Consider the following 17713-nt stretch of genomic DNA (forward strand, 5'->3'; position numbering starts at 1 on the left):
TGACCAGAAATCAACAAACAACAGTCTAGCCTAATTCTTACTACTTTCAAGATGCCTGTATACAAGATTAAGTAAAGTAGCAGTGGCATCTTGTACACCTGTTGTCTCTATGGGCAAATTGCACAGGGTCCAACAGATGTTCAACTTTTGCTAGTATTTCTGCCTTGACTGGTTTTTTAAGTGTTTTTTCACCACAGAGGTTAAAGCCACCTGTCGAAAATCACTCAAGTGGGGTTGTTGGTTTGTGTGTTTTGCAACAGGCACCATGACAGTCTGCTTCCACAACGAGGCACCTTTTGATGAAAAATAGACATATTCAAATTAAACATAGGCCCAAGCTGCTCAGCATGTTTTTAACAGACAACCTCCAATATGCTCGGTCCCGGGGCCAGTACCGGGGGTGGGGCCAGTACCGGGGTCGGGGTCAGTACCGGGGGTGGGGCCAGTACCGGGGTCGGGGTCAGTACCGGGGTCGGGGTCAGTACCGGGGGCGGGTCCGGTGGCGGGGCCAGTACTGGGGTCGGGGTCAGTACCGGGGGTGGGGCCAGTACCGGGGTCGGGGTCAGTACCGGGGTCGGGGTCAGTACCGGGGTCGGGGTCAGTATCTCGGCGTGTTTGGAACAGAGATCACACGTCTCGGCTCGGAGCCAGTTCTGAGTCTGAGCTGCAGCCGATGAGCTGAACTTTCCTCCTGCTACAAACTCGTTCTCATGCTGTCCCAAGCAGAACCACGACTGCTCCTTTTGAGCTGATACTCAATTTCACATGTTTTGTTTTTCAAATATTTACTTTTATATTTAATAAAATGAGTAAATACACTTTTGATTTTACTTATTTCAGTTATTTAAAAAAAAAATCAGTAATGTATTTTAGGACCAATAATAATTTTTGGGGGTGTAAAATGTCTCAGTTTCAGCTTTTGATATGTTGCTTATCTTCTACTGGGAATACAATTGTTTGATGAATTCAGTTTTTTTGTTGTTGTTGTTGTTTGTTTTTTTGTTTGTTTGTTTTTTAAACATTTTACACAGCATCCCAAATTTTGGGGCTATTGATGTTTTTATTTACTCAGATGTCATACTAACTTTATTTTCACAGATATCTGATGTTTTGGTTTCCTGTTTATCCATTCAGTTTAAAGTCTGAGATTTTCTTCAACCTGTTTTATATTCTGCACATTTGAGCTGCTGTGCTGGTTTTACTGAATGACGTGAAACTTGTTGAAAATGAGTTCTGACCAGCAGCTGCTTTCAAGCTCATTTCTCTTCACAGCAGAAGACCCAGTTAGATTATTTCCCCAGTAGAGAGCGGCGATCCAGCTCTCAGTCCTACATTGGTCGTCCCATCGAGCTGGACAAGATCTTTCTGTCAAAGGTCAAAGTTCCCCACACCTTTCTGGTCCACTCATACACCCGACCAACTGTCTGCCAGCACTGCAAAAAGCTGCTGAAAGGCCTCTTCAGACAGGGCCTGCAGTGCAAAGGTGTGCACCTCCGGGAGTCTGAATGTTTTCATCCAGTCTTACTCTCATCACAACACAGTGTTTGTCTTTAAATACGAGATGTTGATTGAACATTTGAAAAGAATGTAGAGTTATATGTAGAATAGACATAAAATGAAGACCAATATGTTTCTGTCGGGGGGTGGTGGTTAAAATAAAATATTTCAACATCTGGAGAACTAAAATAGCTTGATGTCCTACCCACGCCTGCAACTTTCATGTGTCCTGTTTTGGCTGTTTAGAAAGTTTTCATTGAGTCTTCTTCTCATGCTTCATCCGTGCTTCATTGAGGATGTGTCATTCATTTAATCTTCCCTACTGAGCCTAACCTTCTCTTTTCTTGTGTCTTTCTCAGATTGTAAGTTTAACTGTCATAAAAGATGTGCCCTGAAAGTGCCAAACAACTGTCTGGGAGAAGTTTCCAAAAATGAAGGCAAGTCTTCAACCCACAAACACCCAAACACATATGGACCTCTCAGTCTGAGCAAAGTCCTCATTATTGAGATAAACCCCATCATGTTAAAACGATCACCTCTTTGGTCCAACTGACGTTACCATGAGGTTAGGTCCTGTTTGACTGGTCATTGGTGGTGAATAGTACCACTGCTGTAGCTCCAAACTTCACTATGAACTCTGCAGTAATGTGTCAGCTGTGTGTAGAACTGGACTGAAGACACAGCATAGCTGGAACCCGTCGCTGTGGATGATGGAGGAGGATGTGTTAACAGACTGGTAGTTGTTCGCCAGTGTTTAGCTCTGCGTTCAGCACAATCATTGTGTAACGTTCAAGCAGAGGAATGTATTTTCCAGATGAATGAGGACCAGAGATGATATCAGCAGCAGCGTTTTTGACTGAAAGTGCTCTTGTGACGGTCCTCAGAAATGTCACTGGACAGCCTCTAAAAACACATCATCCTTACTGGTGTAAGTGAGTGTAACTGGGTGGTAGTCGCCGGGGCAAGGACACAGCTGAGATTTGTCCCTCTGGTACTCTGGGATTGTCCTCCTCTTGCCATGCTAAATGGGGTCTCATCTGGTGAGTGTGGGAACCTGGGGTGGAAGTGTTGTTGGAGGTTTGGAAGCAGATGTAGAGAGAGTTCAGGTTGTCTGCAGAGCATTGTGAATCATTTCTGTTGCAGCCCATGTTCTCCTGAGGGCTGGTGTTCCCAGTGGGGAGCCAACCTCAGCCGGGGCTTCTGGGTTGGATGGTTTTTGTGGTTGTTTCATTCTCCAAGTACTTGATGGTGTAATTGAGTCAGTCCTGCAGCACAGGGTCAGCTTCAGAAGGCCGTACAGTGAATGTGTGTAGTATGCTGACATCTTTTAGATTTTTATACTGCCAACATTACACTACAAGGTCTGTTTTTACCAACAACATCAACGGTTGCATTCACTCAAAATGCTACATTATTGTATGATTTCATTCTCCGTTAGCCTCCATTAAGTTCTTCCTCAGTCTGAGGGAAAGGGATAGAAATGAAATTAAATTAAGAATATGTTATTAATCGACAAAGATTAAATTATAAGGTTGTAGTAGTTTTTGTGAAACAGGCCCGAGTTGTTTGTTCAGCAGCAAGATGCTATCAATGTTAGCATTAGCATGTGGTGGGACATATACAGTGACTGTGAACAATACTGTGAATTTGCATAGCAAATTGTGTTTAGTACTGCATCTGATGACACATTCCCCGTTGTAAGTCCATTTTATTATCCAGAGCATGCACGTGGAATTGAAATATCTGCTAGCTCCTGGGTTAGCAGGCCAGCCATCTTACCCCTCTTCTGCTTCGTCTTGCCTCTGGACCATCAGGTTTCTCCCCTTGAAGATCTGCAGTCTGGCAAGTGTTGCTCTGAGCTTTGGTAGAAATGGAGATGAACAGCTGATGCTGAACCTCGATACTGTGCTAATCACACTAATACTAATACTAGTGCTAACGCGAGCTGGAGCGGCTAGTAGAATGTTCCAGTCATTCAGACATGGAAACCTTGATAGTGTTTTGCTAGATAAAAATATTACAAATAATAGATGGTTAATAAAAATAAAGACGACAGACCTGGGTCCTCCCACTTGGCTTTGACACAACACTGCGCTGTCCTCCACATATTCTCCATCCAACATCCAATCTGTCTGACTTCACCTTTCTGAGGCTGAGGGTGGTGCTCTGCTGATTTGAATCAAAGATCCTCAGACACAGTTCGCCGCCTGTGGTAAACTTCTTTCCTTTCTTGGTGGGGTGTAGAGCTCCTGAGCCCAGGGATGGAGTCAGATATGGTGATGCTGGAGGGCTGCCTTGATGACCACAATGCTGATAGAGGTGATGGTCTCCTGGATGACATGGATGAAGCACTAACGTCAGAGGGGAGTTTGCTGCTGGAGACGGGACCCAGTGACCTTAGCGATCTTCGTGACCCCGACTTGGACGACTCCAACCGTGCCATCAGGTACACAAACACACTAAATACACAAATGCAAACAGAAACGAAGAGTTGAAGCTTTGTTTTGTCCCGCGTCCTGCAGCCCATCAACCAGTAACAACATCCCACTGATGCGGGTCGTTCAGTCTGTCAAGCACACTAAGAGAAAGAACAGTAATGTGATGAAGGAGGGCTGGATGGTCCACTACACCAGCAAGGACACCCTGGTACCTTTCTGTTTATGTGTTTCCCCATCTGTTCACCATAGCCATCACTGACGTCCTCGCCTCTGTCTTCCCAGACCATTTCCTTTCAGTCCTCAACATTTCCTTTTCTCTCCTGTCTCATCAATGTCTGCTTTTCTTTTCTCTTTGTGTTTCAGAGAAAAAGACATTATTGGCGGCTGGACAGTAAATGCATCACACTGTTTCAGAATGATACAGGAAGCAAATACTACAAGGTAGGATGGCTTCACAGGCAGCATTTCATCCATCGGTCAACACGTCTGTTTCTTATTGATCATTAGTTAAAAACTGGACCTGGATGGACACTAATGTGAGGCAGGTGAAACAGCCAAAATATGACTTCAATTAAACAATGTTTTCATCTGACAGAAGTCATTTTAGTCCAGTTATGATCCAATTAAAACAAATCCATCATAAGATCCATAACTTTTCATATAAACCAGTTCATGAAATAAATACCTAAGAAAACCAGAGGATTGTATCAGGTCTTCTCTTTGATTCAATCCTCCATCCTGATCTGCACAAGGAGAAAGAGAAGAGGAAAACCTCCATCAGGATCAGGACCAGAAAGGAAAATCTCCATCAGAACCAGGAAGGGACAGGCATCTTTCTGGACCAGTTGGAGGTGGAGAGGACTGAGAAAGAAGAAGAGAAACAAGAATGAACAACGTCAGATGTTTCTACATGGGGAGTAAAGAGAGCAGAGAGGAGCCCAGTGCATCATGGGACATCCCCCAGTAGAGAGGAGCCCAGTGCATCATCGGATGTCCCCAAGCAGCCTCCGCCTATAGCAGCAGGACTAGAGGATGGATCAGGGTCACCAAGCCAGACCTGCTATAAGATTTATCAGGAAGGAACATTTGAAGATGATCTGAAGGTAGAGAGGGGTCCAATAACTGGTACTGCTTCCTGAAGCCAAGCTGGAGCCGGTTCCAAAGAAACATATACCAAACATTTTCTTTCTGCTCCTGGAGCTGTGTGAGATACTTAATAGCTCCTGTGTGTTCTGGCTCTGAAATGTCCAGATAACCTCAAATGGAAGCACCTCAAAGATCCCGATCAGATGTTCAGTCCACCTCAGCAGCCTTCTTTCATTTCCTCTGAGTTTATATATATGAAAGATGAAGGATGCACCATCTGCTGTCAGCATGACAAAGGTATTGACTGTCTATCACAGAGCTTAGCTGGTGTTAACCTGCTGCAGACTGATGAGAACCCCCACAGTACTTCTCTTCATTATTACTGTAAACTGTAATCCTCTGTCTGCAGGAAATCCCGCTGTCAGAGATCTTATCTCTGGAACCACCTCACACCTTCTCCTTGCTTCCTGATGGAGCCAATCCGCACTGCTTTGAAATTTCCACAGCATCACTGGTTTACTATGTTGGAGAGAATCTGCATAAAGCTGAGTCTTCTGTGGCAGGCAGCAACATTCTGGTGAGACAGATTTAATGTAGAATGATGTAAGTTAGTGTGTTGTTGTTTATAAAGTAAATCAGGAATTTCCTCCTGTTTTTCAGTCTGTATCACTGTATATAGCAATTCCCGACATTTTTTTTTACCTTAATGAGCATTAACATCTTTTTCTGACATCCTAAAAGTTTCTGGTGTGATGTTTTTATTAGGGCTGTCAAATGAGTAAAATTTTTCAACAGATTAATCACAGTTTACAAATGAATTAATCATGATTAATCACCATTCGTGACTATGCCTGAAATATGACCATTTTTACTGTATTGTATCAACAGAACGAGGCAGAGCGGACTTGGGTTTTTCTACACTTAAGTTTTAATAATCAGCTCAATATTACATAAAATCAAGACTTTAAAAAAATGTATATTTCATTTGTACCAACCTCTTCCTGCCCAGTGCCCCTGCCTGGTCCCCCATCAAAACTTTTCTAGACCCGCCCTGGCATAGCTGAAGTATAAACCCTTTCTACCACCAGTTACTTTGTTAGGGAGGTGTCCTGCTCTGATTTGCATCTCAGAACCTGTTTATAATTTCTCTCATTTATTTATCTTACATTCATGGCCCATTAATGATCAGACCTGTGTCTCCAACATCTGCACAGCACCAATGATTTAGAGAAGACGTCTCCTTGATTCCTTTTGCTGTCTCACTTTCACTAGATATCTGAACCTGATCTGTTTTCATAGATGTGTGCACGGCTGTCTGATGACTAGCAGATTTTACAACTGTGTCACTAGCAAACCTCATTAATACTGAAAAGTCATAGGAAATAAAGGCAAACAATATTTAACTGAAGCAGGCTGCTGTTATCAACAGGTTTTTTTCTTTAGCGTCATGTGACAGTGATGTGGATCACTAATGAGACTAATAACTATAGCTTACTTTAGCTAGGTCATTTGCCTGTGTGTGTAGGTTTTTGGTAGTTGAGGCTGTGTTGAGGCTTCTTTCGTCATCAGTGAGCCCAGCACAGTCCAAACAAGGAGGTTTATTATCCAAAGCATCTTCCCTTGCTGTCCTGGGAGCTGTCAGACAGAAACATGAAGACATGGCATACAGGGACATTCAGGACCAGTGGTTGGACCTCATCAAACAGGAAAAAAAAACTCTTAGTCAAAGAATTCAACATTGCCAGAAGAAATACAGGCAGTAACAGCGAAAGCACCCAGAGAATGGGCTCTGTGAACGTAACAGAAACTGTTTAAAACACACACAGGGGATGCTTGGTGCAGAAAAAATTAAATTCATTGTACAAGTGACAAATATTTGAATTTCTTCAAATCTTCCTTCATACATATGAAATCAGCATTTCACCTGTAAAACATCCAGACAGTTTTCCAAACTGGTTTCAGGTCAGTGGTGTGGGATACGATGTGGCTCGGATGTGGGAGATGGCCATCCAGCACGCCCTGATGCCAGCTGTTTCCTCTGGAGTTGGCCACAGTTCCCACCGCAGCGGGCACAGTGAGTCTCTAGGCATCGTTACAGCTGAAACATGCGAGCATGATGATGAGCTTTTCTTTCAGTAATGGCCAGTGATGACTAGATAACTTTTCTGTAGTTGGATGGGATGTAAAACCATACATTCCCTGGTTCACAGACCTTTTATTCTAAACCACCAGACTGAAGTGATTTAGTGGAATTGTGATGACAGAGTTCACCTCTCTGACATCTGAATAAACTTAGCTCAACGGTCAGTTTTTCTCCGGCAGTCAGTGCTGCAGAAACTAAACATTGGACAATATAAATAAGCTTAACATGAATAGTGTTTGGTGGATTATTTCTTTGTGCTAACAAGGCTACTTGGCAATAAATATTCAACTGTTGGAAAGTCTGTTTTTTTCCCCCTTTAAATGGAGTAATATCTACCAGGAAAATGCAACTATGGGATGAGCAGCTTAGTTAAGAATGTGTGAAAAACTTGAAAAATCTTCTCTGGATCCTAGAGTCAAAGTGTGGAGAAGATGTTTAGAACATTGCTGATGCACCCCTACAGTGGGAGCTGACGGAGGCAGTGTGATGATGCGGGGCAGCATCTCCCTCACTGGAAAAAAATCTTAATGCAAGAAATGAGATTCTACAACCTGTGGTAATCCCGTTTCTCCCCAGTCCGGTATGAGAAGGAGGTACCAGACCGGTGGCCGGTATGAGGAGGAGGTACCAGACCGGTGGCCGGTATGAGGAGGAGGTACCAGACCGGTGGCCGGTATGAGGAGGAGGTACCAGGCCGGTGGCCGGTATGAGGAGGAGGTACCAGACCGGTGGCCGGTATGAGGAGGAGGTACCAGACCGGTGGCCGGTATGAGGAGGAGGTACCAGGCCGGTGGCCGGTATGAGGAGGAGGTACCAGGCCGGTGGCCGGTATGAGGAGGAGGTACCAGACCGGTGGCCGGTATGAGGAGGAGGTACCAGACCGGTGGCCGGTATGAGGAGGAGGTACCAGGCCGGTGGCCGGTATGAGGAGGAGGTACCAGGCCGGTGGCCGGTATGAGGAGGAGGTACCAGACCGGTGGCCGGTATGAGGAGGAGGTACCAGGCCGGTGGCCGGTATGAGGAGGAGGTACCAGACCGGTGGCCGGTATGAGGAGGAGGTACCAGGCCGGTGGCCGGTATAAGGAGGAGGTACCAGACCGGTGGCCGGCATGAGGAGGAGGTACCAGGCCGGTGGCCGGTATGAGGAGGAGGTACCAGGCCGGTGGCCGGTATAAGGAGGAGGTACCAGACCGGTGGCCGGCATGAGGAGGAGGTACCAGGCTGGTGTAGCTGTGTGTGGATCTTCTACATGATTCTGAGGTTCCTGTTTGTTAAATGAAGACATTAAATTACCTGCATGTTTTGTTTCTATTGACTTCAGTCATCTGATCCAGTAAAGGACACAAAACAAGAGGCAACAGCAGAATCAGCTGTTTGGTTTGGAAGATTTGGACACAACCCACATACTCAACTCTGCTTCTCATCCCACAAATACCATTTTTTAACACGTGGCTCAGACTTTCCGACAGTATCAGATTTATTACCAAGAACTATACAACAAAGAAATTATCAACCAAACACTCATTTTCTGACTTTTTTTCTGATATGTTTTTCTGATGAATATTTTAAATAACTCCTTAGTGAATTCTAGCTCAGATATCTTTGTTTCTGCTGAAACTCATTCCCCTGTGGACCCTTCAGATGCGTCTGGCTGATGCTGCCCACTTATAATCCATCAGAGAGATTTCAGGCCTTCAGCAGCATCAGAATGAAGATGACTAAGACGTCAGTTTGGTCAGAATAGCTTTTCTGACTAAAATAAACATACTTTTCCATCTTTATTCCAACCCTAACCTTCAGTTTAATATGTGTATTTCTGATGTTCACTGTGACTCTTCACTGAAATGTGGTGAAAAATTTGTGTCTCATCAACAGAGGAAGCTTCAATCAGCATTTCTGTTTCCAACTGCCAGATCCAGGAGAATGTGGTAAGAAACACACACACATTACAGAACTGAATAAAATACATTTTCCCGTGTTTCCCTGCGACAAACACATAACAGTCTGCAATGACTCATAGAACCACTTGTTCAGATAAAGCTTTAGATGCACGCTGACCACCAGGTTATCGCCTCAGCTGGTGAGGCTTGGTGAGGATAACTAAGCTAAAAGACTCCCCAAACTACTTTGCTCATTCCTAGAGCTATTGTACTCATTTTTAAGAGCACAGTACTTGTTCCTAGGACTGATTTACTAATTCCTAGAATTGCTTTCTGGTCTCACATTGTTTAACAATCATGATTTCCTACCAGGAATTATAACTTGGTATTATCTTATTTGGAATTCCTGCTTTAGGGGCCTCCTGGAAAACAGGATCCTTATGACCTTTAAGATACTCCAACAACACTATTTCAAAGAATGACCTTTTTTTCCATTTCTCTCAGGTAAATGACTATTAGCCCCAAAAATGAAGAAAGACAAAAAAAAGCCTCTATCAACTGATATTTGTGAAAATTCTAAAAGAATAATTAGTAATTGTAAAACCCACCTCCATCTGCGTGGGCTCTCCCGGTACTCTAGCTTCCTCCGACTGTTCAAAGACATGCATGTTAGGTGAATTGGTCACCTAACATTGGTATGAGTGGATCTTTGTCTCTCTGACTTGGCTCTGTGATGGACTGGTGACCTGTCCAGGGTTTACCATGTTTTCGCTCTCTTAAAGTAAACCACCATGCTCAACAATGTCTCTTTAAGACACTAAAGCTGTATCTGTGTCAGCACATGCTCAACTCGTCTCCTACAAAGTTGCCTACCTAGTGGCACGATGTAAAAAATCACATATTATTGCAGAGGATTTAATACTTCCTTGTGCTATGGACATGGTTTCGACCATGACTGATGACACAGCACCCAGCAAACTACGAGCAATTCCTCTGTCCAATAATACAATTGGCAGGCACATTTATGACATGTCAAAGGACATAGAGGGGCAGTTTAATGAAGACAGCCACTTTTCTCTGCAGATGGACGAAGCTACTGACTGTAACAAGAATTTCTTACTGATAACTTATATTAGATCAGGGCTACTCAATTCGGTCCTACGAGGACCGCAATCCAGCAGGTTTTCCATGTATCCCTGCACCAACACACCTGAGTCAAATTAGGTGGCTCTAACAGCCAATCAGGTTCTACACAATGACTCATTAATTTGACTCAGGTGTGATGGTGCAGGGATACATGGAAAACCTGCTGGATTGCAGCCCTCGTAGGACCGAATTGAATAGCCCTGTATTAGATTCATAGATGGAGATGAGACGAGTGAGAAATTGCTTCTCTGCAAACATGTTCCTGGCAGAGCCACTGCAGAAGAACTGTTTAAAATCATTGACTCTTATCTGAAAGATGCCAATCTGAAATGGGACGACTGTGTGGGAATCTGCAAAGACGGGGCGCAAGCTATGGCTGGAAAACAAGGAGGGCTGCAAGCGCTTATCAAGTGTGTTGCCCCCAATGTGCAGAAGACGCACTGCATGATACAGCGCAAATCACTCGCATCTAAACAGCTGAGTCCAGAGCTGAATGATGTAATGACTGATGTCATTGCCACGTCAACTACATCAAAACACGACCTGTTCAATCCGGGATGTTTTCAGCACTGTGAGGAAATGGCCTCTGACCACACCGCTGTTCTGTTTCACGTTGAGTCCCAGTGCCTGTCACGTGGGAAGGTGCTCTCCAGGGTCTTTGAACTGCGAGATGAGATCCACATCTTTTTGAATGAAGAGGGAAGTGATCTTACCCACAAGTTTTACTGTAACAAGTTCCTCATGAAACTTGCATAACTAAATTTACAGATGCAGGGCACAAACACACACCATCCATGCCTGGCAGATAAAGTCACATCATTCATCAGAAAACTTGAGATGTGGCAGCAGCTAGCAAAAGATGGAAACGTGGACTCATTTGAGAACCGGAAGTCGTTCATTGAAGACAACAAGCTGCAGAATACAGTAATTTCATGCATGGAAGCACACTGCCCTTCAGAAACTTTTCCAGAAATATTTTTTTGTTGCAGGATTCCAAAGAATATGACTGGATCCGTGACCACTTCAGTGCACCACCACCTACCGACTTCAGTACATCAGAGGAGGAACAGTTCATTGATGTCACCTCTGACTCAACAATGAGGCTGCAGTTTAAGTCGAAGACACTGTCTGCATTTTGGATTGGATTGGAGAAAGATTACCCACTGCTGGGTGAGAGAGCCCTGGCCATACTTCTGCCTTTTGCCACATCCTGCCTGTGTGAGATAGGCTTTTCTGCTGTCAAGACAAAAAACAGATTAAAGCTGGACATTGAAAATGAACTCAGAGTGGCCATCTCACAACTGCAACCCAGATTCGAGAAGATCTGCAGCAACAAGCAGGCTCTGAGATAATGAGAGATAATGGGAGGATTGAAGTTGTCAGTTTTGCAGCAAAAGAAGTTTAGGAACCACTGATCTAGGGAATTAAAAAAAAGACAAAAAAATGCAGTGTATTTATCACCTGAACAGAGTTTTTCTGGACTTAAGACTTTGCATGTCTTCAGACCAGACTATATATTCAGGAAGGAGCAAGGGAGGTGGTGTTTGTTTCATGGTCAACAACAAGTGGTGCTCAGATGTGGGAATTATTTCTACGGGCTGTACTCCGGACCTGGAGCACCTCATGATCAGATGCTGGCCTTATTATCATCCGCGTGAGTTCACATCGGTTGTCATGACAGCAGTGTATGTTCCACCTCACACTGAAACCAACGAGGCCATGGAAGAACTGTTTGAAGTTATCAACAGGGCAGAGACTTCATGGCCGGAGGCTGCATTTATTGTAGCCGGGGATTTTAACAGACCCTCCCTCACCCTCCTTTTGGGAAATCTGATCACATCTCAGTTCTGCTGCTGCCTTCCTATAGACAGAAATTGAAGTGTTACGGATCAGTTACGCGGACCATTCAGCAGTGGTCCGTCCAATCAGACTCGATTCTGCACCACTGCTTCAATACGACGGAGTGGGGTGTGTTTAAATATACTGACATGACCACATACACAGACGCGGTCATTGGTTACATCGGGAAATGCATCGATGACGTCATACCGAGGATTACTGTGTGGACATTTCCAAATCAGAAGCCCTGGGTTAACGGTGAAGTCCGTGCTAAACTGACAGATGCCTATAACTCAGATGACTTGGATGAGTACAGGAAGTCCAGGTACGTGCTCTGGAGAGATTTCTGTAGTGCAAAGAGACAGTACAGGGACAAAGTAGAGTCTTATTACAAGGGCTCCAACACCAGGAACATGTGGGCTGGATTAAAAACTCTTACTGACTACAAAAAGAAGACCAGCAGTACTGTATTTCTGTCTGAAGATCTGAACACCTTTTCTGCCGCTGTGAGAGCACCTCTACAAATACAGAGGTACAAAATGCTCAGGAGGACCACTGCCCACCTGTGATCACCAGGACAGACGTGTGCAGAACTTTAAAAAGGATAAACACACATAAGGCTACTGGACCTGACAGCATCCCTGGCAGAGCTCTTAAGGTGTGTGCAGACCAAATGGCAGATGTCTTTTCAGACATTTTCAATATGTCACAACTCCAGTCTGTAGTCCCCATATGCTTCAAGAAGACCATCATTGTCCCTGTCCCCAAGAGAACCAAAATCCTTTGCCTGAGTGAATACCGCCCAGTAGCATATACTTCCACCATCATGGAGTGCTTTGAGGGTTAATCAAATCATTCATCACTTCCTCCGTCCCTGACTCATTAGACCCACTTCAGTTTGCCTACAGGCCCAATAGGTCAACTATTCTATTCTACTATTCTATTCTATTCTACAGTCATTTAGCAGACGCTTTTATCCAAAGCGACTTACATTTGAGAGGAAGAACAACACAAGCATGAATTCAAACAAGATGGGACGTCATAATTAAGTGATAGTCAGACCGCTTTTGAGTCCAGTTGGACCCAGGTGCTGTCATGTAGTGCTAGTGCAGTGCATATAATTGTTTTTTTTTTTTTTTTTTTCTTTTTTAGTACAGGATCACGATTTCATCACACAATATCAACTAGGTCATAAGTGCATGATTTCATCACATAATATCAACTTGGGCATAAGTGCATGATTTCATCGCACAATATCATCTTGGGCATAAGTGCACACAGCTTCTTCAGTACTTGGTTGAGCCAAAAAGCTGGACAAATCTTTCTGACTCATTTAGTTAAGCTAAATGTGGAAATGCTCCTTAAACAACTGAGTCTTTAGCTTGGTCTTAAAAGTGGATACGGACTCTGCGGATCGGACGGAGTTTGGTAGATCGTTCCACCACCGGGGAACAACAGAGGAGAAGAGTCTAGCTACTGATTTTGTGCCACGTTGTGGTGGGAGCACTAGGCGTCTTTCGCTGGTAGAGCGTAAGTTTCGAGAGGGAGTGTAGCTCTGGATTAAGGAGTGAAGGTAGCCCGGAGCCGTTTGGGTTATTGTTTTGTAAGCCAGAAGCAGAGCTTTGAATTTGATGCGTGCTGCAACTGGAAGCCAGTGAAGAGCAATTAGCAGTGGAGTGACATGAGCTCTTTTGGGCTGGTTGAAGACCAGACGTGCTGCTGCGTTCTGAATCATCTGCAGAGGTTTAACTGAGCATGCAGGCAGGCCAGCCAGTAAGGAGTTGCAGTAGTCAATGCGTGAAATGACCAGAGCCTGGACCAGGAGCTGGGTCGTGTGTTCAGTCAGGTAGGGTCTGATCCTTCTGATGTTGTAGAGAGCAAATCGGCAAGACCGGGAAACCGAGGCAACATGATCCTTAAAGGTCAGCTGGTTGTCTACCATGACACCAAGATTCCTGGTAGAAGATGTAGGGACTAGTGTGATTGAGTCTAGCTGCACACTTATCTGTGGTGGTAAAGAAGGACTGGCTGGGAAGACAATAAGCTCAGTCTTGGACAGATTTAGCTGAAGGTGGCGATCCTTCATCCATGCAGAGATATCAGCAAGGCATGCTGATATTCGCATTGAGACGGTTGTGTCATCAGGTGGGAAAGAAAGGAAAAGCTGAGTGTCATCTGCATAGCAGTGGTAGGAGAAACCATGAGAGCTAATGATGCACCGAGTGAGGAGGTGTATAGGGAAAAGAGAAGAGGGCCGAGCACCGAGCCCTGAGGCACCCCTGTTGTCAGCCCATGTGATCTGGACACGCCCCCTCGCCAAGATACTTTGAATGATCTCCCTGTGAGGTAGGATGTAAACCACGAGAGGACAGATCCTGAGATGCCAAGCTCTAAGAGTTTGGAGAACAGTATATGATGGTTGACAGTGTCAAAGGCAGCCGACAGGTCCAGCAGTATAAGGACTGAGGATTGACCAGTGGATCTGGCAAGCCGTAGGGAATCAGTAACTGACAGGAGAGCAGTTTCAGTGGAGTGACCTTGCCTATATCCAGATTGATATGGATCTAACAGGTTGTTGTCTTGGAGGAACTGTGAGACCTGACTGAAGACGGCACGCTCTAGTAATTTAGACAACTGAAGATGCCATTGCCTTCACCCTCCACACTGCCCTTTCCCATCTGGACCAGATGGACACACATGTGAGAATGCTGTTTATTGACTAGAGCTCAGCCTTTAACGCCATTGTGTCCTCCAAATTTTTCACCAAGCCCAGAGACCTCGGGCTCAACAACGCCCTCAGAGATTGGATCCTGAACGTCTTGACAGGCAGACCACAGGCTGTGCGGATGGGCGGCACCACATCCTCCACCCTGACTCTGAACACCGGTGCCCCCCAGGGCTGTGTGCTCAGTCCTCTGCTGTACTTCCTGTTCACGCATGATTGTGTAGCCACCCACAGCTCCAATACCATCGTTAAATTTGCTGACGTTATGACCGTCATTGGCCTGATCACCGGTAATGATGAGACAGCCTACAGAGAGGATGTCAGAGGCCTGACATCTTGGTGTCAGGACAACAATCTTCATCTTAATGTCAACAAAACTAAGGAACTGATTGTGGACTTCAGGAGGATGCATAGGGAGGAACACGCCCCGCTTTCCATCAACGGGTCTACGGTGGAAAGAGTCAACAGCTTGAGGTTCCTTGGGGTTCACATTAGTGAGGACCTCACCTGGACTCATCACACTGACTTTATTACAAAGTCAGCCAGACAGAGGCTCTTCTTCCTCAGAAGGCTACGGAGGCTCAACATGGACCCAAGGACACTCTGCAACTTTTATAGATGCACCATAGAGAGCATCCTGACTGGCTGTATCACCGCCTGGTACAGCAGCTGCACTGCCCTCCACCACAAATCTCTACAGAGGGTGGTGAAAACTATTCAGCACATTACGGGCACAGTCCTGCCATCCATGGAGGACCTCTACACCCAGCGGTGTAGGAAGGAACCAAAATCATCAAGGACCCCAGCCACACCAGTCACAAACTGTTTTATCTGCTACCGTCTGGCCAACGGTTTGGCAGCATTCAAGCCCGTCCCACAAGGCTCAGGACAGCTTCATACCACAGGACATAAGACTTCTAAATGCTGTCAGCAGCAACGCCGCCTTTAAATAACATCTTCTTGTTATTGCTTATTATATATTTTAGTGTATAACTTATTTGTAGTATTCTTGCTTTTTGTGTTTGACTATTTTCATGTGGTTTATATTCTTTTTAGCTTTGTTAGGAGAGCCTGGGATCTAAGAATTTCACTGCCAATGATTATTGATGTAATTGTTGTGCAACGACAATAAATTCATTAATTCATTCATTCATTCATTCATTCATTCATTCATTCATTCATTCAGTGGGAGACTAACTCTGGTCAGTTTGAAAACAGGGGGTCTCGGTTCACTTGCAAGTGAATTCTGGTATGCCTTGTATGTTTCAGTTTCATTCATTAGGAGCACCACAAGGGCCTGTACTCTCACCACTTCTCTTCACACTATACACCTCAGATTTCCAATACAACTCTGAGCCCTGTCATCTGCAGAAATACTCTGATTACTCTGCAGCCCTGGGGAGTATCAACCAAATTTTATGGATTAATGAATTATTTTTCATTCGTTCGTTTGTTCTGTGCTTTAGGTGTGAATGTGCATGTTGTGAACTCTGTCTATAGAATAAACTGAGTTGAAATTTGAAAACTGAAACACATCTACATAATAAAGATTTACATGAGACTCAAAGGCAGCCGAGAATCTGAAGTTGTGTTTCCATGCAGACGTGTACCTTGCTGTCTCCAAGGTGAGCAAGTAGTCAAGCACCTCAAATGGAGATTACTGTTATTACTCACTCAGCCATACCGTTTCCATAGAGACTATGGTAATTAGGTAGCAAGCTCAGAGGAGAGGGAGGAGGTTTATAATATTGTATTTCTGTCCTCTTTGCTTGAGGTGTGATATTAGGCTGTCGCTGAACAGGGGAGATAAGTGAGACATGATTATAGACAAAGTAGAAAATATTTCCCAGTTTTAGTGTCAAAGCTGTAGTAGATGACTGGTGCTGTGTCATATACTGAACAAAGCACATTGTTGGCTGTCTGTTCAAAAACCTTTGTTAGAGTTGCTCCACAAGGTGATGAAGTGATGCCATTTCCTGTCAAGTTGAACTAGTTTTCCTTCCTCCTGCAGTTCTATATTGGTGGAAGGTAACAACGAGCAGTGTAGCAGGTATACAGGTATCCTGTATAAACACATTTTCTTTCTTTTTTTTTCACAGAACATTGCTACAATCAATCTGCATAGGAAAGATTGGTGCTCATGGGGGTGTTTGATACCACCATCAGGGTGGAAAACAAGGATCTGCAAATGATAAAAGAACTCATTCAATCCATCTGCCTCTGAGATACAGAATATTGACAAGTAATTATTTTCAATTTAACATTTGTAAAAATGACTGTGTGGAGATTTAAATTTTTATTTGTGACTCTGTAATGGTGGACGTGTGCTTTATGACTTTATGATGGTCTGGCTGCTGTATTGTCCTCAACTAATTTACTCCCCTTGAATCTTCTATGTTATGCTTTATTATTATTTTCAAATACATTTTTACCTATAACTGCTGGACCAGACCCGAGAAACAGAAGGACAAAGGAGGATATAGGAGAAATAGGAAGAGAAAAGATAGAAAATGGGAAAACAAAACAAACCACAACAGCTGCAATCAAAGCTAAACGGAGAAACTAAACAGCTGCTGCATCTTTAAAGAAGCAGGAAACATCCTAAAGGCTTCTAGAAGAACACAAAACAAAGCTTCTTGGAAATAAATCTGATACGGTTGGAAAGTCTGTTTATTTCCCTTTATACACACATTTGTAAGGAAAGTGCCTTGATGGGATGAGCAGCAGAGTTGAATATGTGGGTTGTGTCCACTAAAATTTTCTTTACCAAACATTTGATTCTGCTGTTGACGGCCATCACTGCCCTTCATCATCCATTTGAGGTGATTACAGCACCATGTTCATTGGAACCTGGACATGTGTAGTAGCATTATGTTCAGTGAAGAGGCCACGATTCAGCCTACAGCAGTTGATTATAGGGTCAAAGCGTGGCGAAGATGTGGAAAACACTACCCTGATT

General features: G+C 44.2%; 1 protein-coding gene across 2 annotated transcripts in view; it reads left to right on the forward strand.

Moving 5' to 3' along the window:
* prkd1 (protein kinase D1) overlaps nt 1-17713 on the forward strand; it is a 60805-nt gene that overhangs the window by 30498 nt on the left and 12594 nt on the right. For both annotated transcript variants that reach the window (XM_041971332.1, XM_041971333.1), the window contains 8 exons: nt 1273-1483; nt 1857-1934; nt 3742-3943; nt 4020-4143; nt 4299-4376; nt 5431-5598; nt 6984-7095; nt 9040-9092. In XM_041971332.1, coding sequence (XP_041827266.1) covers nt 1273-1483; nt 1857-1934; nt 3742-3943; nt 4020-4143; nt 4299-4376; nt 5431-5598; nt 6984-7095; nt 9040-9092 — 1026 coding nt within the window. The remainder of the gene's footprint in view (nt 1-1272; nt 1484-1856; nt 1935-3741; nt 3944-4019; nt 4144-4298; nt 4377-5430; nt 5599-6983; nt 7096-9039; nt 9093-17713) is intronic.

This window comes from Melanotaenia boesemani, chromosome 20 (genome assembly GCF_017639745.1).
Source record: "Melanotaenia boesemani isolate fMelBoe1 chromosome 20, fMelBoe1.pri, whole genome shotgun sequence".
Taxonomy (NCBI): domain Eukaryota; kingdom Metazoa; phylum Chordata; class Actinopteri; order Atheriniformes; family Melanotaeniidae; genus Melanotaenia; species Melanotaenia boesemani.